Source organism: Aphanomyces astaci (assembly GCF_000520075.1).
Source record: "Aphanomyces astaci strain APO3 unplaced genomic scaffold supercont1.24, whole genome shotgun sequence".
In the NCBI taxonomy this organism is placed as follows: Eukaryota; Oomycota; class Saprolegniomycetes; order Saprolegniales; family Verrucalvaceae; genus Aphanomyces; species Aphanomyces astaci.
Genome location: NW_009798287.1, coordinates 512,552 through 537,263, shown reverse-complemented (window position 1 = coordinate 537,263; position 24,712 = coordinate 512,552). Strand labels below are relative to the sequence as shown.

Here is a 24,712-nt window from a genome sequence, read left to right as displayed (position 1 = left end):
GCGGGGTCTGGAAATTTGTACCAAATCCGCAATATGTACTACGTAGTACATAACCTAAATTTATTAGGTCCTTAATGCTCTGCATCGAATAGACCAGAAAGGATGGTCCATGTATGTTGCCAACGAGTTGACCGAATCCTGAAACGAGATAACGTTATACAGTCAGTATGTATGAATGGGTGAGTCTACCGTTGGACCTTGAATCTACCTACGGGCTTAAGTACCAGTATGTCAAAGCGCATGGAGTTGAAGTGTATTATTCTGTATGCAAATCATCGAAGCGTGGGTAGCATTTATGGTGACTCTTGAAGATCTTCATACTCGTAGTTTATATAACCATACAAAACATGAAGTGAAAGCGTTGTCGCGTCTTTGCGCACCGCTGGATTTGATTGGCTGATAAAGTTGTGTCGGTTTCAGATCGTTTCAAGAAGATCTCCACATATTAGCGACTTGGCCATCATAACCCAATTGACCCTCTCCTCCCAAGCATCACCATGCGCGCGACCGTGGCATGTTGGTGGCTGCTGCTTGTGTCAGCCGTCGTAGACGCCCAACGCTTCCCGTGCAATGGAGAGACCTTCCGCCTGCGCAAGTCATGGAGCATGTACACGGCCGCGGAGAAAACTCGCCACGTGGCAGCAGTGGCAGACGCCATGTCGGCTGGGTACCACCATCGTTTCATCGAAATGCACACGGAGCCGCAGAGTGAGCGCGAAGCCCACGGTTGCATGTTTATCTACTGGCACCGCAAGTTCCTTCTGGGATATGAAAACATGCTCCGCAGCCTCAAGGCCGAGTATGCATGCTTGACATTGCCGTACTGGGACTATGCTACCCTGTCCAGCTCCTTCGTCTCTGGTACTTTAAAATAGGTCCGACCAATTTCACTATAGTCTCGTCATAGGATCCTGCAAAAGCGTGTACGGGTGCGCCACGGACCTGATCAACACCCTCGGTGGCTTGGTGGACTCGAATGCCAAACGATCGTGGGCCCTCGTCAACGGCGACAGCATGGATGGCGTCGGGTGCGTGCAGCGGCCCCCTTTAAACAACTTCTGCCAGTCCACGTCGGCGTTCCAGTCCAAGCAGTGCATGCGTTGTGTGCCCCGGAACAACTGGGCCACGTCGGTGGTCCCCCCCGAGTCCAACATTGTGCCCGTGTTTTCGCAAATTTTGGGCGGTGTCACTCCCACGCGTGGCAAGACGTTGGCCGAAGCGTCCAGAGGCATCCAAAATGGAGCGCATAGTACGTACTGGTCATGGATATTGGTTGCAGAAAGAGATTCCAACCTGCCCAATGATTCCTTCCCTAATCCCCACGTCGATTGGCTCTATACTCATGTGGTTGTGAATGATGACGTTTGGTATGTTAGATACGATCCACAATGCCCTTGGCAGCACCATGGCCACGTTCCAAGCTCCAGGTGATCCCATGTTCAACCTCCACCACGTATGATTGCAATCCACATATCGATATTGCCCCCCCATTCTTCTACTTTCCTGATGGTGTGTCAAAACCAGGCTGAAATTGACTTGATGCATCGCATTTACTTCAAATGTGTCGTGGCGGACGCTGTGCCTGGGCGGGTGCCGGTGCTGTCTGACGCCGCCAAGAAGTCCGCCACCGACGCGCGCATCTGGTCGTCGTGCACTCGCTTCAACGGCACGACCATCCGCCCCACAGACCCCGTGCTTATGTTGGCAGGCCAATACAATCAAAACAAGGTTGACGTCCATAGCCCCGCGAGCCCATTGTACGAGTTCTTCAAAGACTTGCCCCGGGCGTACTACCAATATGCAGACGGTGACGACCTCGGCCGGTTCAGTTATCGATACCAGTACACGGGCATGTTGGCGGATATGCTCACTCAGTGCAAACGCTTCATCGCGCCACGGTAAACTCTACAACACCTCTATATATAGTATGTATGAACCCGAGTAGGGCGGCGACGTTGCTGCAAGGCGACCACGACGGAGGTTCCAAAGCCAACCCGAGCTACGTGGACCGATGTGTGGACCGGCCCCGACTGGCGTGCGAGGTCACGGAAGCATCGTTCCTGGAGTACATGTCCACCTTGGCGGGCGCCCGGGGCTGGTCCCACGATCATTTGATCTGCCAAGTCGAGACGATGGTGTGTCTGCATCACCACGAATGCCACGGCGGATGCTACGACTACTCGGCGGCGTTCAAGGCGTCCTTTCGGCCCATGGGCCCGCCACGGTGCAAAGTGGTTGTGGACCGAGTGAAGCGTGGAAAGGTGCATATTGACGTGGACAACTGGCGAGGCGTGATGGCCAAGTTCTTTCCATGCGACAAGAACAACACCAACGCACAAGTGTAGATTAACAACACAGTATTGAATGCTCCATTAACAACAACATGTGTAGTTTTTAATAACTAACGTTTTCGATGCAACCTATATATCCAATGTACGACATTCAACGGGGCGGACGGAAAGGGGGGGGGGTCGGGGGGGGGATCACACGGCATGCTTGTGCAGCATTTTTTCAAATTCCTAGAGCCATGTGTATGCGATGTGAGGGCCAATACAGTAGGATTGATGACACGTGGAATTGCACCTCAAAGTCAATCTTGCCGTCGCTGTTGCGGTCGATTTGGTAGACGAGTTCGCGCTATACAAGCCGAGACCGACGCGTGATGTATTGGTAGTTGGATGAGGTACTTTTGTAGAAATCATAAGCAGGAGCATACCACGTCTTCGTGGTCGAGCGACTGGCCGAGGGCTTTGAAAATCGCGACAAATTCCTGCCCGTTGTTTGTGTTGATCGCATGATTCACTGTCAACAATACAGTGAATAAATAGTAAACGTACTTCGACGGTGATAAAGCCACTGCCGTCCGTGTCGATCATTTTGAATACTTCGCGAATCAAATGGTGTTTGGAATGTTTCGACGAGTGGTTCTATTGGCATGAAAATCATCATTCGCTCATGATTGAAGCAACGCCCCGAGCCACTCGAATGTGTCCTTTGAGAACAGATTGACGTACATGGATGTGCGACCGACACCAGCGGTAAAACTCGTCAAACGTGACTTCGCCCGTGTGGTGCTCGTCCAAGACGACAATGATGCGCGAGATTTGGGATTCCGTCATGTCGGGGGAGATGACATGCAAAAGCGATTCCATTTCATCGCGGGTGATCGCGCCCGACCTGCCAATGCATGCACAAAAGTGGGGACTCTCTCAGCAAACAGGCTAGCTCGTACTGGTCGCGGTCAAAGAGGGAAAAGATCGAGTTGATTTCACGGCGTTCGGTTTCCTCGTCGTATTTGGCCCGCCGCCCAGGTGCTTTGGAGCGCGAACTGGGCTCACTCATTGGAGACATGGGCTCTTCAACGTTGGAGCGACTGCGGGGCGACAGCAGCGACAGCTTGTCCCCCGTTCCAGGCGATGACGTGGCGCCGTGGAGGAGCTGGGACGGGCGGTGATGGGTCGGCAACGTAGCGGTGTCATTGAACGACAACGATCGGCGGCGGAGGTCGTCGGCGGGGTCTGGGGAAGTCGGAGGGTTCTTCATGGACGCGGCCTTTCCCTCCGTCGCGTGGTGCTCCCGCAAGTAGACTTTCATTTCTGCGACAAAGCGAAGCGTGCGCAGCGTCTGTCGGGCTTTGAGGATGCGCATGACCTTGTTGATCACCCGCGGCACTTTCATCGCTTCCACATTGAAACAGTACAAACCATCCTGTCATATGTTGAGGTCGGAATCAGAATGGACGACACGACGATGCAGGTACGAATCAGGTGAGATCATATCAACGAATCAGAAGGTTCACAGGTGGACTAGTCAAACAGGCGATCCGTGGCCACGAATCAGATCATACTCAGACCAAGAAGAATCAGATGACAACCCCACACAAGTAGTCCACGCAACCTCAATTAAAAACTCGACACGGAATTATCATATCGACCCAATGCAAGCAGTACCCGAGCAATCATTGTGGACACACTCGCGACAATCAAGCTGGGAAGCGCCAACAGGACAAATATGACTGCTTTTTCCACGGCGTGGAGGTCGTCGCGGCGGATCAGCTGCCCCGACGTGCGCATGACAAACACACTTAGGTGCAGCGCCGTGAACAAAAACACGAGGCGCGTCGAGAACAGCGCCAGCAACACGCCGTTGCCGCCCCCAAGAAGCGCTTTTTGGCGGTCGGCGAGTTCTTGCGATGTCAAGTCGACACCGCCGAGGGGTAAGTTGAGGAGGTAGGGCGGGGTGTTGTCGGTCGCCAGCTTTTCCTACAGCAACGCAACACGCTGTCACACTTACTGTATCACACAACGGGGGATGGACACACACAAACTTCTACCTCGGACGGGAGCAGTGGTACCTTTTCGTCCGACATCAAGGGCGACGATGGCAGGAGGGGCAGGCCGTGCTGCGCGCGCCACGCCGGCTTGGTGCGGTAGCGCTCGGCCTTCTTGAAGAGGAGAGGGGGGGTCAAGAGCGTTCGCATGGTCGAGATGCGGCGGTACACGATTTGATTGAGCCCGATGAGGACGGCCCCGCCCCCCAGTAAGACAAACACTTCGTTGTCTGGGCCCACCCACCAACAGAGACAAATCAACGCCACGATGCAAATCTCGAGCGCCACCCACGTGATTGCGTCGATTTGAATGAGACGAGCCATCACTTCGCCGGATATGATGGTCAAGTACTCATTGAACGGAAATCTAGGGCGTTGCCGAGCAGCAACGTGTGAGGGATAGTTTACGGTCTTTCATATGTGTACCGAGTGTCCTTTTCAAGCTGAAAGTCCTTTGCAAGTTCTTTGGCCTTGGCAGGGTCCTACAGAGCTGTAACCAAAGGTACATGTATCAAGAACGTACGACGTACGTACAGGATGGTTGGAATGGTAGTCGACGAACCGACGACGGAGACTCACATACACCATTTCGCGTTTGCTTTTCGCGATTTCTTGCCATCGGCGCCAGTTTAGTTTGTCCCACCATGACGTGGCAGGCTCTGTGGACAAGCAGTAATCCGCGACCACGACTTGGACATATGGCGCGCGCCGTTCAAATTCGCGAAGTTCACTTTGCACTTGAATGCCAAATTGAAGCAACACACTACACACCCAATACATGTAAATCGTGACTAGGGAACAAACACACAATCTCGTTAATTCGTACATGCAAAGCAGGAGAAAGATGATCACAAACAGAAACAGCGCCATGTGCAGCATTTCAATCGTTTCTTGGAGCTCCATGTTCTTGTCGTGGCCAAACAACGCTTGGGAAATCTACATAGATAACATGAATGAATGAATGGAAACGACGTTGCCACCAGGCAATGCCACGTCATAGGCCTTTCACAGCTTAGTATACTATATGTATGCACACCTGTCCCAAGTACCCCGACTTGGACATGAGAAACAAAATCGACCCGATAAACCCAAGCGTCGTGAGCTCGTTGAATATCGTGTTGACGAACGGCATGTTGATCTCTTCGGTGGATTCTCGAAGCCACTCGGCACCCTACACCAACGGCATGTTCAAATCGACTACGTTCTTAACTGGAAAGCCATGGACTGCATCTACCATTTCAAACACAATCGACAGAAAGATCAACACGGTGATCGTAGCAATCGATGCCATCACATTGTAGAACACTTCGTCGCCAGCTGCTTCTTCACGTTCTTGTCCTTCGTTCTCGTGCGTCGAAGAGGTCGCATTGACCTTGAACGAACCATGTCCCCCCGGCACCTCTGTGGTCGTTGTCGCATGTCCTACAATGAGCATTGGTTAAAGTCGAGTAGGATGATGGTTTACAATGGCACCTTCGTCCTGGGCTTTCACGATGGCATGGCAGGACAAGGCCACGAGAAGAGCGACTCGGGACCCCCAACGCCGTAGCCACGCTCCTCCTGCTGCTGTCGGTGTAGGCATTGCGACTAAACAATGAACACCACCAATGTATGATTGTACAGCCAAGAAGCCCAGACGGACGTTTCATTGATTTGTCGAACATATCTCTAGGTCGAACAAATTCCAAGCAAAATGTTCGCAATTTTAGACTGTAACCACAACATGCAGCTAGCTAGCTGCCTTGGCGATGGGAGTCCATGTACGACTAAGCAGTAGATTATTGTACTAACGTTACTCGGAGTAACCTGACTAGACGTTCATACTGTAGTTGAAACACTTCATGTTGCACGGTTTAGGCTTGACTTTACTATACTGGCTTCACGTTACGAACTGCGGCCGTGGTGTCGTCGTCGATGCGATGCTTGCTGCTTTTGGCTTTGCTTGTTGCACGTAGACTTGACTTGGTTTAGCATCGCCAATGCATCGAGTCGACCGCTGGTCTGAGCCACCACCGATGCACATCGCCACGGCATCGCATGAAGCTGGTCGATGTGAAACAGGAAGCGCAACATGCGAACATGGCCATTGCAAGCCGCGAGGTAGATGGTGTTCCACGAGCACCGTTCGTGACGATTATTGACCAGCCATTGGACAATGTCCAAATGGCCATTGCCACCCGCCAAATCGATCGCTTGGGTCGTACATCCTTCGTGTCGATGGTAATGCAGAAACTGCACCATTTCCAAATGGCCACGACTGGCTGCGACGTCCATCGCATGGGTCGTACAACGCTCGTTTGTATGCACGTGGAAATAAGCCATCATGGACACGTTTCCGGACGCGGCGATCGCGTCCATGAGCCCGCGAGGCCACTGTCGCGTCCGATGGCGATGTAACCATTCTACCATTCCAACATCTCCCTTTGCGACAACCTGCAGCATGATCTCGGACAATCGCGACGAAAATATCACCAGGCCAGTGCGATGGAGGTAGTCGACGACATGGACGTGCCCTCGAAGCGCTGCGTCGTCGATGGCGGCAGACGTGCAGCTTTCCTTGCGATTGGCATGCAACCACTGCACGATGGCTACATGGCCATTCTTCGCAGCAATATTCATAGCCATGGTAAAATCCAGACCGGAGAGATGATGGCAGCGCGGACCACCAAAGTCGCGGAGGAGTGGGAGGTGGCCGTACCACACGGCCACGCAAAACACAACCGTGCTCAGGAGGAACGAGGCAGAACGGGTTTCAACAAAGTTCACGACGTCCACGAGATAAGGAAGGCCATGGATGTCCACCCAAGGTAGCAGGCGCTGAAACGAGAAGCTTGACATACAGGGGAAGACGTAAGTGACGCCTCGGGTTTGCACTGCTGGCCATTCAATGGATAGAAGAAGGTTGTGGCCGTCAACACGGAGGCCATGTTGATAAGATGCCGCAAGACGAAGGAGGTCGAACGAGCGCAGCACGCTGGCAGCTGCCGCATCGGGCTGCTGTTGTCGCTGCCGTTTTCCAGCCATTATTATTATTTCAAACATCGCATACAAATATAATATTGTTCTTTGAATATCTCACCGGTAGCTATTTCGAGAACAAATTTCGTACGAATAATAAATAATTGACGCCTATTGTTACTCCCAAATCCAAGACACAACACACTAATGAATTACTGTACCACCTCTGTCCAAGGATGATATTTAGGAGCAAGCTGACTGTATTATTGTCTCCTGTAAGCAAACTCTAGTAGTATTAATAATATCTCCTGGCATTATTAATTTGCTAAAACATCAAAATATCGTTCTGTATGGACCACGAAGATAATTCGAGCGAGGTAAGTTCTCTCATAAGCTTAACATTAGTATGCCATTATCAAACTTTGCTTAATTCAGCTTAGCTTTTCTACTGCTAAGTATCCTTATTCGGACTTTGTTCCGGATGACCTAGGATCGCAATTTTGTTGATGGCCTCAACCTTCAATTCCACAAAGTATGCGGAGTTGCACATGGGCATTATGGGTCGTCCTGATGGCAGGTTGTTGCTGGCAAGGGTTCGCACAAGAGAGCGACCATGGTAGGTGGCTCTTGGTAGGTCGAAGCTTGATCGCTCGTTCATGTAGAGGGAAATGCGAGCGAAGAAGAGCTAATCCATGCCAAGTTGTACGCGGCGGTGGCTTCGGGTGTAACCATCACCGTGCTCATATTCCTCTCCATCATCTTTGAAAGTGTAAAGCTTGTTTCTGAACACCCACATCGTCGTTCTCTCATCATGGTGGAATAGGGCGCCGAATGGCTGCGGGAATCCACCGAGGATACCAACATGCCGTTCATCAACACCATCTTTAGCGAGCTCACGACGCTGGGGTTCATTGGGTCTGTGCTGTTTGTCATGTCCAAGTCGGGGTACCTCAGTCAGGTTGGAGAGGTTCCCATCAATCATCATCGGCAACCACGATACACTGTAGATCTCCAAAGCCCTCTTTGGTCCGAACAAAGCAGCCGAGCTCGAAGAGACGATCGAGTTGCTGCACATGGCGCTGTTTCTGTTCATTGTGATCTTTCTCATGTTATGCCTGTACACACCCACGAGTACTCTGGGTGTTTCGTCAGCTAAGTACATACTTGTTGGTTTGTAGCACATTGCTCAAATTTGGAGTCCAAGTCCAACACGAGTTCCGCGAGTTCGAACGGCGCGCTCCGTACGTTCAAGTGGTCGTGGCCGACTACTGCTTGGCCAGTGAGCCTGCCACGTCATGGCGACAATCGTTGAGCTGGTCGTGGCGTCGAGAACGAACCAAACGCAAACGCGAGATGGTGTACGTGAGCCTGCGTCGTCGGTTCGTCGACTTTCGATCAAATCACCCGGTACTCAACCTACTTGTTCCTCCAATCACACTACCAAAATAACTCACCACAATACTATTAGTTTTACAACGCACTACTATATTATAGTTTTAATTTGCATGTATATATATATATATCAGGTTTACTGGTATATATCATATATATATATGTATATACTATTAGGACCCGATACAAGCCCACGACCTGGCCAAGGACTTTCAACTTGAACGAGATACGCGGTACTTCTTGCCTGTTTGGTGGCATACATATATATCTATTTATGGATTTGACCATTCTTACATATATATATAATATATATGTATATATTTGTAGGTTTCCGTTCAACGAGTACTTGACCATCATCTCGGGCGACGTGATGGCCAAACTGATCCAAATCGACGGCGTGACGTGGGTGGCGCTGGAGATTTGCATCATGGTACTGCTTGCAACGTGCTGGGCCGTGGGTCCCGACAACGAAGTGTTTGTGTTTGGCGTCGCGGGCGGGCTCCTCGTGCTGCTCAATCAGTTCGTGTACGGCCGCATCCGACACATGCGGAAGCAGCTCACGCCGCCCATCCTATTCCACAAAGCTGAGCGGTATCGCGCCAACGGTGCATGGCGAGCCCAGCACAACCTGCCTCCATTAAGGTCTCCCCCACGAGCTTCGTCAGTGGCCGACGAGAAAGTTCCTCTCCTCTCACCCTCCGACGTATGTCGTTACTGGTGTCATTTGTGTAGTGGTGTTGCTACTACATGTATGCCAGTGTCGTCGATTGATGGCATTGTTATTTTGATATTGTGAAGAATTCGCGATATACTTTCAAAATTCGCGTCGATATGGAATCACGCTGGAGTTCTGATTGGTTGAATATACTTGTTCTTTCTGAAAGAGCCAATCATATCCAGTCAAAAAAATGGATTAGCCAATAGTGTCGATGATTCGTGTTTCGATGATCTCTGCGGCGAGCTATTCGATTCAACGGGGTCAACTGGAAATTTGTGCTGAATCCACGAAATGGCCATTTGGAAGGATATGGCTATTTGAGTTGACGTGAACGTTCGAGTGTTGATGTTGTGTGTGATGCTGTTTATATCTCTATATATATATATCGTTCGAGTGTTGGTGTTGTGTGTGATGCTGTTTATATCTCTATATATATATATCGTTCGAGTGTTGATGTTGTGTGTGATGCTGTTTATATATATCTCTCTCTATATATATATAGGAGAAGACGTCGCTGGTCGACTTGTTTGTGCCTCCGTACGTGCACGAGTTGCCCCAAGGTGGCGTGCACCTGACCATGTCGCAGCTCCAAGACGCGCAAAAGAAGCTGCTGGGCGGGGGCAACGGCGTTGTGCTCGCGCTGTTCTCGACGCGCCTTGTATTCTTGTTCACGGCGCTGCACCTAAGTGTATTTGTGTTGCGGACGCTGCCGCTGCTGGTGCACCGCACCGACTTGGACGCCGTCGCCAAAGCCCTTTGCGTCGCCGTGTCCATCTTGCCCAGCTGCATTGTCACGAGCATGTCCATCGTCATTGCGCGGGTAGGGTTGTGGGACCTCTCAGTGTTGTCTCTCGTACAAACGACACATTCAAACATGAGACGGGTCATATATGTTTTTTATCGTACAAACGACACATTGAACCATGAGACGGGTCATTTGTCTTCTTCTGATTCCATATAACGTTGGGACGTGCATATATATATACATATATATATATGTAGGATGGACTGTACGCGTTCAACGTGGAAGCGTTGAAAGCTCCTCGGGTTATGAACAAAGTGATGCGTATCGTCAAGGCGCGGCAGACGTTGCGGACGCTGCGATTCATTGCCGAAATGAAATTGTACTTGCAAGAGCACGACGATCGAAACGTCGAGATGGACAAGGCCACTACGAACAACCCATCTAGTACCACTACTAAAATCATCAGTGATGACACACCATCGTCACCGGCGGCTTTGGCCCGAGGTGGTCCGTCGTCGTTGTGGGGCCGCAGCCAGCGGCGGCAGTTTATGATGAAGGACCTGCCGTCATTCCACTTGGACGACAACCAACTGGACGTCCCGACGTGGCTGCTGATGTCCCCCCGCACCCGCACGGCCGTGGAGGTGCCCATGTCCCCAATGTACGACCCGCCGCCGTTCCTTGAGTCCCATCCAATGGCCACGAAAGAGCACTATGCAGCGGAAACCGAACGCCGAGAAATCAACTCGATCTTTTCGCTGATCGACAAGGACAAGTCGGGCACGATCTACACAGACGAGATGGAAAGCTTCCTCCAGCAGATCTCCCCCGACATGACCACCGACCAGATCCAGCGCATCATGGACGACCTGGACAAGCACAAGTCGGGCGGTGTTGCATTTGACGACTTTGAAACGTGGTGTCGTACGCATATTCACGTACGTCCAACTAGAAAGAACATCATACCGTGATGTGTTGGCAAATGTACTTGGATTTCTTTTTCCAATTAATTCTATTTTATCATAGGATATTGTGCTTTCGTTGGAATCTAAATCGATTTGATTGGCTACCTCAGATGAGCTCAAAATTATTAGCCAATCAAATCCTTCTCAATGAAATTCAACCAATCAGATCGATTGTGGATCGGTTTGGTGGTCGGCGCGATTCGATTGCACCCCCCCTCCCCAAATTTGTATCAAATCAACAATATTGTTGTACACTTTGTAACAATATATATATATTTCTACACTTTTGCGATGATACAATATATAGTTCTGCGCTACTGCGACTTATATATATATATATGTATGTATTGTTGCAAAAGTGGGGATATATATAATACGATAATATCATATATTGTGCGACACTTGTGCAAATTATATATATGTATTTTGTTGCAGAAGGGTGGAGATATATATATTGTTGCAGAAGAGTAGAATAATACTACAACTAGTATGTATATTTCTGTGGAGCTGTGGCGTGATGATATCAATATTGTGTCGATGGTTTTGTATTGTCGTGAGGCTGAGGAGACTATTTTGTAGAAACATTCGTCCAAACACAACAAGCAAGAGTTGATTCGAGAAGTGTTCAAGATGATCGATACTGACAAGAGCGGGTATATTACTGTCGACGTAAGTATCCCTGTGTGGATCATGGATATATATTTTCACGTTGTTATAGGAATTTATTTCCATTTTCAAATCGTTGGGGCAGTCCCTCGATCATGAAGATGTGGTGAGTAGCATATATATATCAACTCGAACATGCTCCTGGTTCTAATCATCATCTATCTGAATAGCGTGAATTAGTGTACCAAATGGACCGGAACAACGACGGCAAGATTGATCTCGAAGTATGTTGCAAAACTCAAAGTTATTAGCCTCACTTTGCCTTAGGAATTCCGAAAAATGCTGCACAAGCATGCAGTATAACAACGAAAAACGTATGATAAATATCTACCGGTGGTGGCGCCGCCTCATTACTACTCGAGTGGATATACACAATAATAAAGCCAGTTGACTCTACTCCCTAATAAAGTAGTGTCGATTTTAGATACAAATACTAGTCACTTGTCAAGATGTCCATAGTAAAAATACATTGATCGTCCCTCTTCTCGACTTATATACACACAACCTGACAGGGGGGGGTCTTACGCGGCACTACACGGCGGCAACAGTCCGCGTGCCACCAAGTCTTTTAGGATCTTTTGCGACTGAATCCCAGCATTCGGACATCCTACACCCACATATTAAGCCTGCAAGTCCTCACCATCATTCGGAGCACATATACCTCCGCAATGATGCAGCGCCACAACGGTGTTGTCCACAGCGGACACGACAGGCGAGCCCGACGACCCCGGTTGCGTGTCCAGCATGTACCCTGCTTGGTCCACAGCACATCTATACCCATCCCTCATAACCCGACACAATTGTAAAGAAATAATCGATACCCCGACAACGTCAGCGACGTGATAGTACCCGTTCTGTTGCCCTTCACCACCGCCACGCGCTTCCCCCAACCGCGGGGGTGCTGGGGGATATATACTGGCTCGTTCAGTTTGGGTCCAGACGCTCGGAGTCGGAGGAATCTATTCGTCGTCGACCCACTAGTGGTTGAAACGATCTTGAAACACATTGGCAACGTACCCAAGCCCAGGCGGAATCGTTGCGGGGCTGAGCTTGACGAGCGAGTAATCGAGGTCTTTGGATGCGATGATGAACGTCGCCCCCCGGGTAAACAACCTCGGAGCCGCCTTGCACATTCCTTGCCCGGAGCAATTCGTCGAACATGACACGCCCTCTGCCATAAACTCAAATGTCGTGTTGACAGCGTCGGCCGCGTCGGCAATACAGTGTTCATTCGTGAGCACATGGCCGTCGCATCCCAGCAACCACCCCGTGCAAAACACAGACCGCTTGTGGCGATGGGTGAGCAGTCGCACCACCGCTTTGGACGCAGTGTACATGCCAGAACTGACAAAACACTGCGCATTCTTGGACTCGTCAACTCCGCAGATGGATTCGTCCGCGGCAACACGGTTGCCGTCGTCGATCGCCGACGTTCGCACACCATCGACATGGAACCCAAAGCAAGGTCCCCCCGACGAAGGAGATGCATGGGACGACACGCCAGTGACATGCAGCTCCAGCACGGCGGCTGTTGCATGCAGAGGCACGGAGAAGAAAGGTGCTGTGGATGCAGACGTGAACGTGTCGACCACCGCGCCCACCGTGCCGTTCACGACTGCACGAACCGTCAGTGTGTCGAGTGACTTCAACTTGAGGAAATCAAAGTGCAAGAGGAGGAGAAGGGGGAGGGGGGGAGCTGCGTCTGGTCGATCCACGACAAACGTCACGACGGTCGGTGTCCGCGGGTACTGGGCACAAGAAATCCCAACGTCCAGCTGCGTTAGTTCCACTGCCTCGGGCGCGACGTGGGGGTATCCACACACGAGGACGCCCAGACATGTCAAGAACCAAGGGAATGCGTATAACATGGCGAAGCAAGAAATACAAAAGTGAGTGGGTATGAAAGTGTATACTACTTTGATGCAACCGACGAACGCAGTCACGAAAGGACTGGAAGCCATCAAAATTGACTTGATTGGTCGAGGCCTGGAATCACCACCCATAGGGGGGCGCTTGGAATAAGCTAAATGCGATGGACTTCGGTATCATCGACGACGACGGACGTCATTTCTACAAACGTGCATGGGACAAAACCAGCAAAACCCGTCGAACTTAGTTGATATATTGAACGACCCTTAGCCAACTAACGGCTATGAGCGGATTACAACATCTTGGACGAACGGGTGGTGGCTACGCGACACTGCACTGCGGCAAAATTCCCCGCTTCGCAAAGTCCTGAATGAGCTTTTGGGACTGGATGCCAGCGTTCGGGCATCCTAGCATCATCACATGAGCCCACCATCTCATGACCCCCAATATGTCATCATCAACTATTCACCTCCGCAATGATGCAACGCCACCACGTTGTTGTCTCTCACCGACAGTACCGGTGAGCCGGACGAACCCGGTTGAGTGTCCAGCATATACCCGGCTTGGTCCACGGCGCATCTAATCCGTCATTCATCTAGTTAGACCTGTCGAAACCAGAGCGATGGCATTCGTACCCCGCCAACGTCACCGTTGTGATCATGCCTGGGGCTAGCCCAGCCATGACCGCGACATGCTTCCCCCACCCCAGGGGGTGTTGTGGAATGTACACTTTTTCATTCAATGCTGGCCCCGCCAGTCGCAGTCGCAAGAACCTACATGTACAGTATCCATAACTCACCCAAAGAACACATCCATGTCCTCATTACCCCAAGCCCTCGGGAATCATCGCAGGGTCCAACTTCACGATCGAATAGTCCAGCTCTGTGGACGCCGCAATGAAGGTCGCCCCGCGAGTGTATAACCGGGGGGTCGCCGCACAAGCCATTTGCGAGTCGCAGTTCGTTCCGCACGACACACCCTCTGCCATAAACTCAATCAGCGTATTTCCTGCGTCCGTGGCGTCTTGAATGCAGTGCTCGTTAGTCAGCAAATGCCCTTCGCATCCGAGCAGCCACCCCGTGCAAAACGCAGACCCCCCCACGCGGTTGGTTAGGAGCCGCACCACCGCCTTGGATGCCGTGTACATGGCCGAGTTGACAAAACACTGCGCGTTCTTGGAATCGTCCGTGCCACAAATAGATTCGTCCGCCGACGCCGCCTTGTTGCCGTCGATAGCCGACGTGCGCACGCCATCCACGTGGAACCCAAAGCATCGTGTCGTGGCGTTTGCAGGACCGGAACGACCGAGGCCCATAACCACGTGTAGCTCCAACACAACTAGCAGCGTATACATGGGCACGGAATAAAATGGCGCCGTGGTGGCAGACGTCAGGGTGTCGATCACGGCGCCCACTGTGTGATTGACCACGGCACGTAATGTCAGCGTGTCTTGGGGCATCAACTTGACAAAGTCAAAGTGCAAGAGGAGGAGGTTCGCGTCCGGCTGATCCACGACGAACGTCAGCACTGTCGGCGTCCGCGGATACTGGGCGCAACGGACGCCAATGTCCAACGGAGTCAGGTTCTGCGCAAGTTGGCCGCAGGTTAGGCCACACAGCACAGAGACCAGAAACGTCAGGAGGAAGGTGCACGCGCTCGACATGATCAATGCGCAAGTGAGAAAGATATGTCCATTTCAGTAGGGGACCGAGAGACTGGCCAAGTCGTTGATGGACGGACGACTTGGCCTGTCCATGAAAAAACGAACAACCGACGCATTGTTCAGTAACGGTCATGTGGAACGAACTGAAACGGGTCATTTGAATAGTGTGATGTGGTATACCTAAACAGTGTACAGTACAGTAAAAGATTACTTCTGGAGTTACAATTTCTAGTACTAGTAGTAGTACTGTACTAGTGCTATACGCCGGGAGTAAGCTTAGTGTGGCAGTATGGTACTTACTGCGTAGATAGAGCTAGTTTATGCATTGATTTGAGCGCACTACGACTTCATATTGGTACCAGTGTAAGGGATTCATGGCGGTACTCTATCCGAAATCTAAAACAGCAGTACTGTACTTACTACTCCGGAGTACTGTAGAACGCTTACACTAATTAAAACCCTAGAGGAAGTCAGCTGTCGTACAGTAAATACAGTATATTTGTCGTCATGACTCCTGCGTTGTGATTGGTTGGGACGACAATTCACGAGGCACACACCTCGTTAGCAGTCAACATGGCGACCGCACCGGCCGAGTCGGCCGAGGATGGCATGCCGCGACGTAGTAGTTCATCAGGTAGAGTTTATCCGTCTCCACTAGTAAATGCATGAGCTCTGGCTCTAATGTAGAGGGGAGCGAGGAAGAGTACAAAGCGCTCGACTCGCCATCGAGCGTGCATCTCCACGACGACCTCGGCTTCCGGCTGCCAGGTGCGCCACTGGTGCGTGTCGTCAATGTGGAACGAGTCGATTCCCTAATGTACACGTACAACATGTTTGTCATCGAGGTAATCTCCCATGCGTCGTCGGTGCGTCCTCCATGCTGAGGTCTTGTTGTCGTAGCTGTCGCTTCCAGACAACCAGACGTGGCGCATCCGCACAACGACCCCACGGCTCTTTAGCCTCCACTTCTTCCTGCAGCGCGCGCTGCGCTTCCGCCACGTGTTTGAGTTTCCGTCGTCGTTGCTTGCTCACCACACGTCGAGCGTGGTCCCGCACGACGTGGTGACGTTGGTCGAATCGTTCCTAACGGATGTCCTCTCGCACAAGTCGCTATGGCGGCATCCCCGCGTGCTAGCGTTCGTCGAGTACAGCGCCCTCCGCTTCGACCCGCTGGCGGGAGATAGTCTTGTCGAGGGATGGGTCAAGATGCGGTACGTCCCGTCGCGGAAAGGCACGCTGCACGGCCGCCACAGCTTCATCGGGTTCCACTTCACCAAGGACAACCTCATGCGCGTGGCTGAGATCGCCGTCGTCGTCTCTCTATGTGTGATCATCCCGTTTGGTGTGTTTTACTCGTTTGTCGCGGCCAGCTCGGCCGACTCAGTCTCCGAGCTTCACACAGGTATTTCCCCAAGGATATATGTATGTATATATATATATATGTATGTATATATATATATATTTGTGCGTATGGCAGTATCGAGAATTTATATCTCTCTCTCTACATATATACCTATATGAAAGCATCTGGTAACTTGGAGAATGGTCTCAAAATGACATTTTGAATGTGGGGCTCTCAGGGCTATTGTCTGTTGAAATAACGGGCCGGTGGAGTCGCATCTATAAATATATATAGATATATATATATTGTCCTTTTCACCCAAATTTGGACTGGGCAGTTAATTTAAGAAATCGGCTCAAAGCACAATTGGATACCATACAATAAATGTAAACTATACGAAAATTGAATATAAATAGTTCAACTGGGACAAATGGGCGAAACCTTGGGCCGGACTACCATTGGTTGGAATTTAGGTTTGAAACAATTTCATTGGCTAGTCGATTGTCTGGGCTACCGCTATTCGATTGGACTACCCAGTCCACTACTTGGAATCGAATGCATTATATATATCTGGATTCGATACGAATTTCGAATTTCCAGACCCCGTCGAATCGAATGATCTCGCTGGTGAATCGAATCATGAATCGACGCTATTGGCTAATCCATTTTCGAGTGAATTTGATTGGCTCGAAAGGACAAGTATATTCAACCAATCAGAACACCGGCGTGATTCAATATGGAGTAGACAAACCACGCTAATTTTGGAAATTTATAGCGAATTCACAATATATATATATATATATATACGATTGTGGGTAGGCTACATGGTTGCCGCGTCCATCTTGAGTGCGATCCCTGGCTTGTACTTTGTGGCTATGATGTACCAGTACCTGCTGCGCCATCGCCGGTGGATGGTCGTGAAGCCATCGTCCATTGCGTTCTTCGACACGGTGCGATCCACGGCGCCGACACATGTCGTGTTATTTCAACCGCACATTGCCATCAGCAAAAGCACGCTGCTTAAGCACGGTCGGATATATATATATATATTCTTGATCACGTTGTATGGATATATATTATTGATTTGGTACGAACTTCTGGACCCTATTTAATTGAAAATCACAGAACCAACCAAACCGATCCCGAAAATCGCTCCCATTCGTCAATCTGAAATTACTGTTCGCTGATTGGCTATATACTTTTTCTATTTATTGACGTCATGCTTTCTGCAGAATTGGATATGCCAAAATGAAATTTCGTAATATATATATGTATGTATTGCATACTTGATGCATGATGTTGTTGGCTGTAGCATGTACCCTGTAGTATTGGTTCGGCTGTACAGGTTTTTTCTATGTGGATAGAGAGACCTCTACAGAGCTGTTCATAATATATTTGATATATCTATATATCGTTTCGTATAGTAGAATATGAATATGGTTGGCAGCCTAACCGTACCTGTTGGATGTGTACTTTTTCATCTGAACCATTTGCATCGATCAACAAGTAGAAACAAGTTTATTGTTATATTGTCTTTCTTTTACCCAAAATTTGGTTGACTTTTGAGCTGATTCTTTGCCAAATCTATCGATCGATTCTTTGTACTGAATTTTGTATGTCAAAAGTTGTCCTGTGGTGATGGATGGTATCACACTAATTGAAGTCTCACACTAATTTGACATTGATGACAGTTTCCTTCAATCTGATTGGCTAAACTCTCATTCTGCCGATGATTCTTGTGTACATGTATTTGGTGGTGTCGAAGATTCATTCTCCATGTCGCATCTCCAGTTTAGAATAAGTACAATATATATACAGACTTGACATAATAACGATGTTTTTGTATGCAGGCTTGCATTGGATGATGGATGGACTGCATGTGACGACCCCAGCAGCAATCGTTGAAATCGATTTCAAGCACAAGGGCCAGTGCCAGCACTTTCACGAGATGCTCACCAAAGCAATGGACGCCTGCGATTACACCACATTTCACCAGCACACGTCGTTTGCTCCTATGCGACCTGCTGTCGGTACGACGTCGTTTTGGCCTTGTTGTTTAATTTCATATATATTTCATTCATTTCGGACAAAGTTCTGAACCCCACTCGCGCCGACCAAAACTCCCATTGGTCCATCTGAAAATGCTTGTCGCTGATTGGCTACATTCTTTTAATTTTGTGCTTTCTACGGAATATGGGCAAGCATCCATGACTTGTCTGCGACGATTTGCGATCGGTTTGACGAATCGCGCAGAATTGGGACATTTGTAGCAAATTTCATGAGATGTGATGATACATGTTCTTAATATATGTCTGAATATATATATAATTTGTATATGTTTCTTAATATTTTTCATCGCCTGGTTTGCGTTTCAAGCGATTTTATATTTTTCTAAATTATATCTATGTTTGCTAATAGATTTGTTTGCTAGTATTTTTCCTTGCCTGGTTTACATGTCAAACGATATTGATATCGTAGATACCCACACAACAAATGTGGCGCAGCATTTGGTCGACGGAGAAGAAACGTTTGCCGTCATGTTCGAGCACCTCGGCCGCGCTACCCGCCAGATTTTCATCACGGGCTGGTGGATCTCTCCACATTATGCGCTCGTGCGGACTTCCGCCCAAGCGCGCCTCGACTCGGAACTCTACACGTACGTCTATATTCTGTCCTACGTATATACTGTACGAGGACAATATATATATATATATATATATAGTGTCCCTTGCCGCCGATATGTTGGCCTTTTGTGACTAGTTTATGTTGTAAAACATTCCTTGGTCCATTAGCACGCGAAATGCTGTTTGTCCTATGTACATCTTTAAAAAGACATACATTGTTGAATACATACAGTATTTGTCGAATAATAGCTTTTAGTCCATACATATGATTGCATACAATATCCACATCCGCTGTGTGCTCGGTCATGTATATATATGGCACTCGGTCATGTATATATATATATATATATATATACATGACCGAGCACCAGCGGAAGGACGACATTATATATATATATATATATATAATGTCCATTTGTTTGTTATAGTGTTTTGATTTTGTGATTTTCGTACTTGGTTTCTTCTTATATATACAATATTGTCGTCCGTGTAGCGTGCTGCGTGCGGCGGCGGCGCGAGGTGTCCAAGTGTTTGTGTTGGTGTACCGGGAACACCACCTCGTACTTCCAAACGACAGCAAGTTCGCCAAAGAGTCGCTGCAAGGCGCCAATATTCACGTGCTGCGCCATCCCGACTTTGTCGTACTCCCTCAATTCTGGTCCCACCACGAGAAGATTGTGTGCATCGACCAGACTGTGGCGTTTGTGGGCGGGTTGGATATTGCGCTCGGCCGGTACAATGTCGACATACACTCTGGTGGACCTACATTCTCTGGCCCGGGTTAGGTTTGACGCCCCGGCGCATTTGTTGACCGACATTGGCGCGATGCCGACGTGGACGGGACAGGACTACTCGAACCCGCGCCTCAAAGACTTTGTGGATGTGCAGCACATCCACGAGCCACTGATTGATAGAGCAACGGTGCCCCGGATGCCCTGGCACGACATTCATTGCCGGTACGAACGATCGAGTTTAGCTATATATATATATATCTATCTATATATAGCTATACTCGAGTATATATATATATATAATATATATATATATATACATGACCGAGCACCAGCGGAAGGACGACATTATATATATATATATATATAATGTCCATTTGTTTGTTATAGTGTTTTGATTTTGTGATTTTCGTACTTGGTTTCTTCTTATATATACAATATTGTCGTCCGTGTAGCGTGCTGCGTGCGGCGGCGGCGCGAGGTGTCCAAGTGTTTGTGTTGGTGTACCGGGAACACCACCTCGTACTTCCAAACGACAGCAAGTTCGCCAAAGAGTCGCTGCAAGGCGCCAATATTCACGTGCTGCGCCATCCCGACTTTGTCGTACTCCCTCAATTCTGGTCCCACCACGAGAAGATTGTGTGCATCGACCAGACTGTGGCGTTTGTGGGCGGGTTGGATATTGCGCTCGGCCGGTACAATGTCGACATACACTCTGGTGGACCTACATTCTCTGGCCCGGGTTAGGTTTGACGCCCCGGCGCATTTGTTGACCGACATTGGCGCGATGCCGACGTGGACGGGACAGGACTACTCGAACCCGCGCCTCAAAGACTTTGTGGATGTGCAGCACATCCACGAGCCACTGATTGATAGAGCAACGGTGCCCCGGATGCCCTGGCACGACATTCATTGCCGGTACGAACGATCGAGTTTAGCTATATATATATATATCTATCTATATATAGCTATACTCGAGTATATATATATATATATATATATCGTAGCTATCGATTGTTGCTTTCGACTGCTGTGAAAAATGCATATTGTATTGTAGCCAAACGATGGATATTTGGGCGAGTATTCATTCATTCACCAACTCTATCGGTCGATGATGTGGTTTTGTACTGAATTTTGTATGTAAAACCCTTCACAGAATATTATTATATACAAGAGTTTGATTGGCCACTTGGATACAGTTGTGGGTTTTGATTGGTCGGTTGATTGTCTGTCGATTTGAGTGTCTGCTCAATCGATTGAGCACCCCCCCCTCCCATTTCGATATAAATACTATATGTCTTCGGTTCGTCGTCGTCGTCTTGTGAATCCATTGATATATATATATATATATATTGTCCTTTTACTCCAAATTTAAAACTTTTGTGTTGGTTCGCCAAATCCATCGATTGATATTCTTTGTATGGACGTGTGTATGTAAAAATCGTCCAGATTCACACTAAATAAAATCACACACTAATTCGAGTTGGTCGAAGAGTGGATAATTTGATTGGCTACTTGATTCATGTCTTGTGTTTTGATTGGCCGTATATCGATTGTCTGCCGATTTGGTTGTGATTCTTCTCATTCGATTGAGCACCCAAACACTCCAATTCCAAATCGACTTGACTATATATATATATATCGAACCCTCGTCTACTTTTTGGGGTGCCAAGGTGTTGTGGGTGGCTGGGCTAGGTTGGAAGGCCCAATAGCGCTAGACATTGCACGGCATTTCATCCACCGATGGAACTTTACGGTTCAAAAGAAGTACACAGTCCTCGTGAACCGGACTCGGCAGCGCCGCCGCCGGTCGGAAATCCCTGCGATTTTGCCCTACACCCACCAGCCACGTACGACGAGTGAGGGGGGGGGGGATGTCGTGCACTGCCAGGTCGTGCGGAGCCTGAGTCCGTGGTCTGGGGGTGTCAAAACCGAAAAGAGCATCCAGCAAGCGTACATGGACACGATCGCCGCCGCCAAGCACTTTATTTACATTGAGGCAAGTGTTGTTGGTTTTATTAGGTGGGCAACCTAACTACTATATATGTGTATATAGAACCAATTCTTTGTGTCGGGGTTCGACCTGGATGCGTCGGTGGCGAATCGGGTGGTGGAAGCGCTGTACGCTCGCATTGCCGACGCCCATGCCAAGCAAGAAACGTTTCGCGTCATGTTCATTATGCCCTTGTTGCCATGCTTTGAGGGCGCCGTGACTGGGGCCGACTCGGCCAACTTGCGCGCGGTCATGCATTGGCAGGTAGGTGGTGCGTTGGTGGTTTATATGGAGAATGTGTATTGAGTTTTACCACGAATTTGCCACTTGAGCACACTCATTGGCTGAGATCGTTCGTCCCGATACTTGTTTAATAAAAGAGATATAGTATGTGAAAGTCCAATAAAATTTATATTATATATATATATATGGACTGGTAGTACGGAAGGGGTGGCTTTTTCACGCTGATGGGGTGAATACATCGTTATATGGGCCGTACTATATATGTATGTGTTGGTATACAGTGAACGAGCGAATTTAAGAAGCCACACCCCAAGTTCGTCTGAATATTGCTGGACTTACAATTAACCAATCAGACTCGTAGCTTTCAAAACGGTTGATTTGATTTGTCAAAATAATCAAAGGTGACCAATCAGACTTCAAGATTTCGATTCTACTTCGATTCAAACTGTGGCTTAAATTTCACTGTATATATATATGCCCACACATACCAGGATCGGTCGAGTAGTTCTATACTTCGACGTGTATATATATATATATTCTGATGAAATCTTCTGCTTTCTCTAGTACATGACCATGTGTCGAGGTGGAAATTCGCTGCTCGAACGAGTGGCGAGGCTGGTTCCGGACCCGAGTGCGTACGTGGCGTTCTTTGGTCTGCGGCAGCATGCGATTTTGAATGGCCACGTGGTCACAGAGCAAATCTACATCCACAGCAAGCTCATGATCGTCGACGACAAGGTGGCCATCATTGGTACGTCGCTTCGTACTGTTTAAATCGACTACATAAAACTCGTAGGCTCGGCCAACTTGAACGACCGGAGCTTGTGCGGTGACCGCGACTCTGAAATCGCCGTCGTGATTGAGGACAGTACGATGGAAATGGGGGCGTTTGCTGAGACCCCTACGACTGTCGGGCGATTTGGCCATCACTTGCGCCGTCGATTGTTTCAAGAGCACCTGGGGGTACGTTTAATGTATGGGACACACAACTTTCAAGATAAACACTTGGATTGCTTGGGTCGTACTAACATTGCTGGTGGGCAAAACGATGCTGATCGACCATTGGCTGAAATTATCATCTGTCAAGTTTTGATTGGCTGGGACATTCTCATCCGTCAAGTTTGATTGGCTTGGACATTCTGAAATCCATATACAGGCCAATATTGGAACGGAGTTGACAATATACATATATTATATATACATTCTTTCTACAACTTTTCCACTTGACCTGTCCAAGCTCAGACACATCACAAATATCCTAAACAATCTGTGTAGATGGACTTGGTGGATCCGACCAGCGACGCCAGTTGGCACCAGATCCGACGGCTCGCGCACACCAACACGGACATTTACGAGCGCGTGTTCCAGTGCTTTCCCACGGACAAGTTTCCTTCGTACTTTCACGCCGTGCCCGAGGCACACCTCCACGAAGACATTCGCGTCGTGTACGAGAACCAGCGGTACTACAAACAAATCTATATGGAGAATGCATGATGATGACATAGGTACGCGTGGGGGTCTGGGTGGTCGTCCGAGCATTTGGTGTTTGGAGAGCGGACTGAATGGAGCGATGCGTTTGGCCTGCCGTTCGACTCGTTTACGCCGTCGTCGTCGTGGGAGGTGGACATGTCGGACGCATCTTGCGATGACCAAGGCTGGCAGTATGCGTTTTCATTCAAGTCGTTTCAAAAGGACAAGGGCGCCCAGCGAGCGGTGCCGCTCTGGTATCGCTGGGTGCGCCGCCGTCGATGGATTCTACTCGACACTAGTGTACGTCAACACCCCCACCATATTGTCGCATATATGGCGTCTACTATTGTAGTGGATTGAAGTGGTTAGATGATGAAATCCACCAATCACCGTCTTGATATATCACGCGAGCAAACGATCATTGGTGGAATTCGACACTGTATATGTATATATATTTATATGGGTGGCTTGACGATTGTAGCGGCGTACGCAGTGTATATATATATGTATACATCACACGTATATATATATTTCTTTGAAATATATTTTGTGTGGGGTTGGTTTTTTGCACTGTTTGTATGGATGATTGCCTCGTGTTGTTTCTCAAGAGTTTATATGGATAGTTTATATATGCTGATTGAGGTTTCGTAGAGGGACGCAGACAGGCACGAAGAGGCGACCGTGGACCTGCGGCAGTTCCTTCGACGATCGAGCTCCCGCATGATGTCGACGCGCAACCTCAACACGTCGGCGCCACTGCAGCAGGGAGGCGGGTGGGTCCCCCCCGAAGTGGAAGAGCTGAGTCACGTCCAAGGCCAGTTGGTCGAGTTTCCGCTCCAATTCCTTCGCGACTGCGACCTGCGCCCGTTGATTTTGCCCAAGAATATCTTCATCTAGCCGTGTATATAGTGTATACTCTCGCCATAACATCGGACGTACATATTAACTATGAGATAGATATATTGGATGAGGGGGAACTCGGTATTGGGTCTAGTTTTTCTGA

At 49.0% G+C, this 24,712-nt stretch overlaps 7 protein-coding genes across 14 annotated transcripts; 3 read left to right on the top strand and 4 right to left on the bottom strand.

Moving 5' to 3' along the window:
* The first annotated feature begins 469 nt into the window (after positions 1-469).
* On the top strand, positions 470-2,420 carry H257_09757 (hypothetical protein). Its single transcript, XM_009836105.1, has 5 exons — positions 470-861; positions 908-1,249; positions 1,377-1,453; positions 1,525-1,898; positions 1,946-2,420. Exons 1-5 carry the CDS (start codon positions 498-500, stop codon positions 2,343-2,345), a joined length of 1,557 nt encoding a protein of 518 aa, XP_009834407.1. The 5' UTR covers positions 470-497; the 3' UTR covers positions 2,346-2,420.
* Positions 2,372-5,947, bottom strand: H257_09756 (hypothetical protein). 4 transcript variants are annotated; one of them, XM_009836102.1, is made up of 14 exons: positions 5,804-5,947; positions 5,565-5,752; positions 5,367-5,501; positions 5,157-5,266; positions 4,865-5,093; positions 4,757-4,812; positions 4,334-4,697; positions 3,951-4,262; positions 3,233-3,708; positions 3,015-3,177; positions 2,838-2,927; positions 2,717-2,770; positions 2,584-2,637; positions 2,372-2,519 (listed from the first exon to the last, which is right to left on the bottom strand). In XM_009836102.1, the coding sequence occupies exons 1-14, from the start codon at positions 5,910-5,912 to the stop codon at positions 2,484-2,486; spliced, it is 2,376 nt and encodes a 791-aa protein (XP_009834404.1). In that variant the 5' UTR covers positions 5,913-5,947; the 3' UTR covers positions 2,372-2,483. The 4 variants fall into 4 exon arrangements, with proteins under 4 accessions (XP_009834404.1, XP_009834405.1, XP_009834403.1 ...); XM_009836103.1 differs by having other exon boundaries at positions 4,355-4,697; XM_009836101.1 differs by having other exon boundaries at positions 2,717-2,927.
* A 207-nt stretch (positions 5,948-6,154) lies between these two features.
* On the bottom strand, positions 6,155-7,348 carry H257_09755 (hypothetical protein). The gene has a single exon (XM_009836100.1). The coding sequence runs from the start codon at positions 7,166-7,168 to the stop codon at positions 6,215-6,217; it is 954 nt and encodes a 317-aa protein (XP_009834402.1). The 5' UTR covers positions 7,169-7,348; the 3' UTR covers positions 6,155-6,214.
* Positions 7,349-7,799: 451 nt separating this feature from the next.
* On the top strand, positions 7,800-12,175 carry H257_09754. 2 transcript variants are annotated; one of them, XM_009836098.1, is made up of 13 exons: positions 7,800-7,904; positions 7,951-8,057; positions 8,112-8,246; positions 8,296-8,405; positions 8,467-8,695; positions 8,858-8,913; positions 9,008-9,383; positions 9,901-10,218; positions 10,401-11,081; positions 11,688-11,777; positions 11,827-11,880; positions 11,945-11,998; positions 12,042-12,175. In XM_009836098.1, exons 1-13 carry the CDS (start codon positions 7,823-7,825, stop codon positions 12,075-12,077), a joined length of 2,328 nt encoding a protein of 775 aa, XP_009834400.1. In that variant the 5' UTR covers positions 7,800-7,822; the 3' UTR covers positions 12,078-12,175. The 2 variants fall into 2 exon arrangements, with proteins under 2 accessions (XP_009834400.1, XP_009834401.1); XM_009836099.1 differs by lacking the exons at positions 7,800-7,904; positions 7,951-8,057; positions 8,112-8,246; positions 8,296-8,405 and having other exon boundaries at positions 8,420-8,695.
* A 120-nt stretch (positions 12,176-12,295) lies between these two features.
* Positions 12,296-13,642, bottom strand: H257_09753 (hypothetical protein; the record flags this gene model as incomplete). The annotated part of the gene is made up of 4 exons (XM_009836097.1): positions 12,296-12,381; positions 12,436-12,545; positions 12,596-12,733; positions 12,792-13,642. 4 exons carry the CDS (start codon positions 13,640-13,642, stop codon positions 12,296-12,298), a joined length of 1,185 nt encoding a protein of 394 aa, XP_009834399.1.
* A 322-nt stretch (positions 13,643-13,964) lies between these two features.
* Positions 13,965-15,306, bottom strand: H257_09752 (hypothetical protein; the record flags this gene model as incomplete). The annotated part of the gene is made up of 4 exons (XM_009836096.1): positions 13,965-14,050; positions 14,113-14,222; positions 14,279-14,416; positions 14,471-15,306. 4 exons carry the CDS (start codon positions 15,304-15,306, stop codon positions 13,965-13,967), a joined length of 1,170 nt encoding a protein of 389 aa, XP_009834398.1.
* A 535-nt stretch (positions 15,307-15,841) lies between these two features.
* Positions 15,842-24,686, top strand: H257_09751 (hypothetical protein). 4 transcript variants are annotated; one of them, XM_009836092.1, is made up of 15 exons: positions 15,842-15,940; positions 15,994-16,151; positions 16,207-16,708; positions 17,468-17,677; positions 18,499-18,678; positions 19,127-19,304; positions 20,459-20,698; positions 20,751-20,921; positions 21,699-22,002; positions 22,060-22,260; positions 22,804-22,990; positions 23,036-23,202; positions 23,515-23,699; positions 23,745-24,009; positions 24,361-24,686. In XM_009836092.1, exons 1-15 carry the CDS (start codon positions 15,880-15,882, stop codon positions 24,604-24,606), a joined length of 3,255 nt encoding a protein of 1,084 aa, XP_009834394.1. In that variant the 5' UTR covers positions 15,842-15,879; the 3' UTR covers positions 24,607-24,686. The 4 variants fall into 4 exon arrangements, with proteins under 4 accessions (XP_009834394.1, XP_009834397.1, XP_009834395.1 ...); XM_009836095.1 differs by lacking the exons at positions 20,459-20,698; positions 20,751-20,921 and adding exons at positions 19,766-20,005; positions 20,058-20,228; XM_009836093.1 differs by lacking the exons at positions 15,842-15,940; positions 15,994-16,151; positions 16,207-16,708; positions 20,459-20,698; positions 20,751-20,921 and adding exons at positions 19,766-20,005; positions 20,058-20,228 and having other exon boundaries at positions 17,432-17,677.
* Positions 24,687-24,712: the final 26 nt, after the last annotated feature.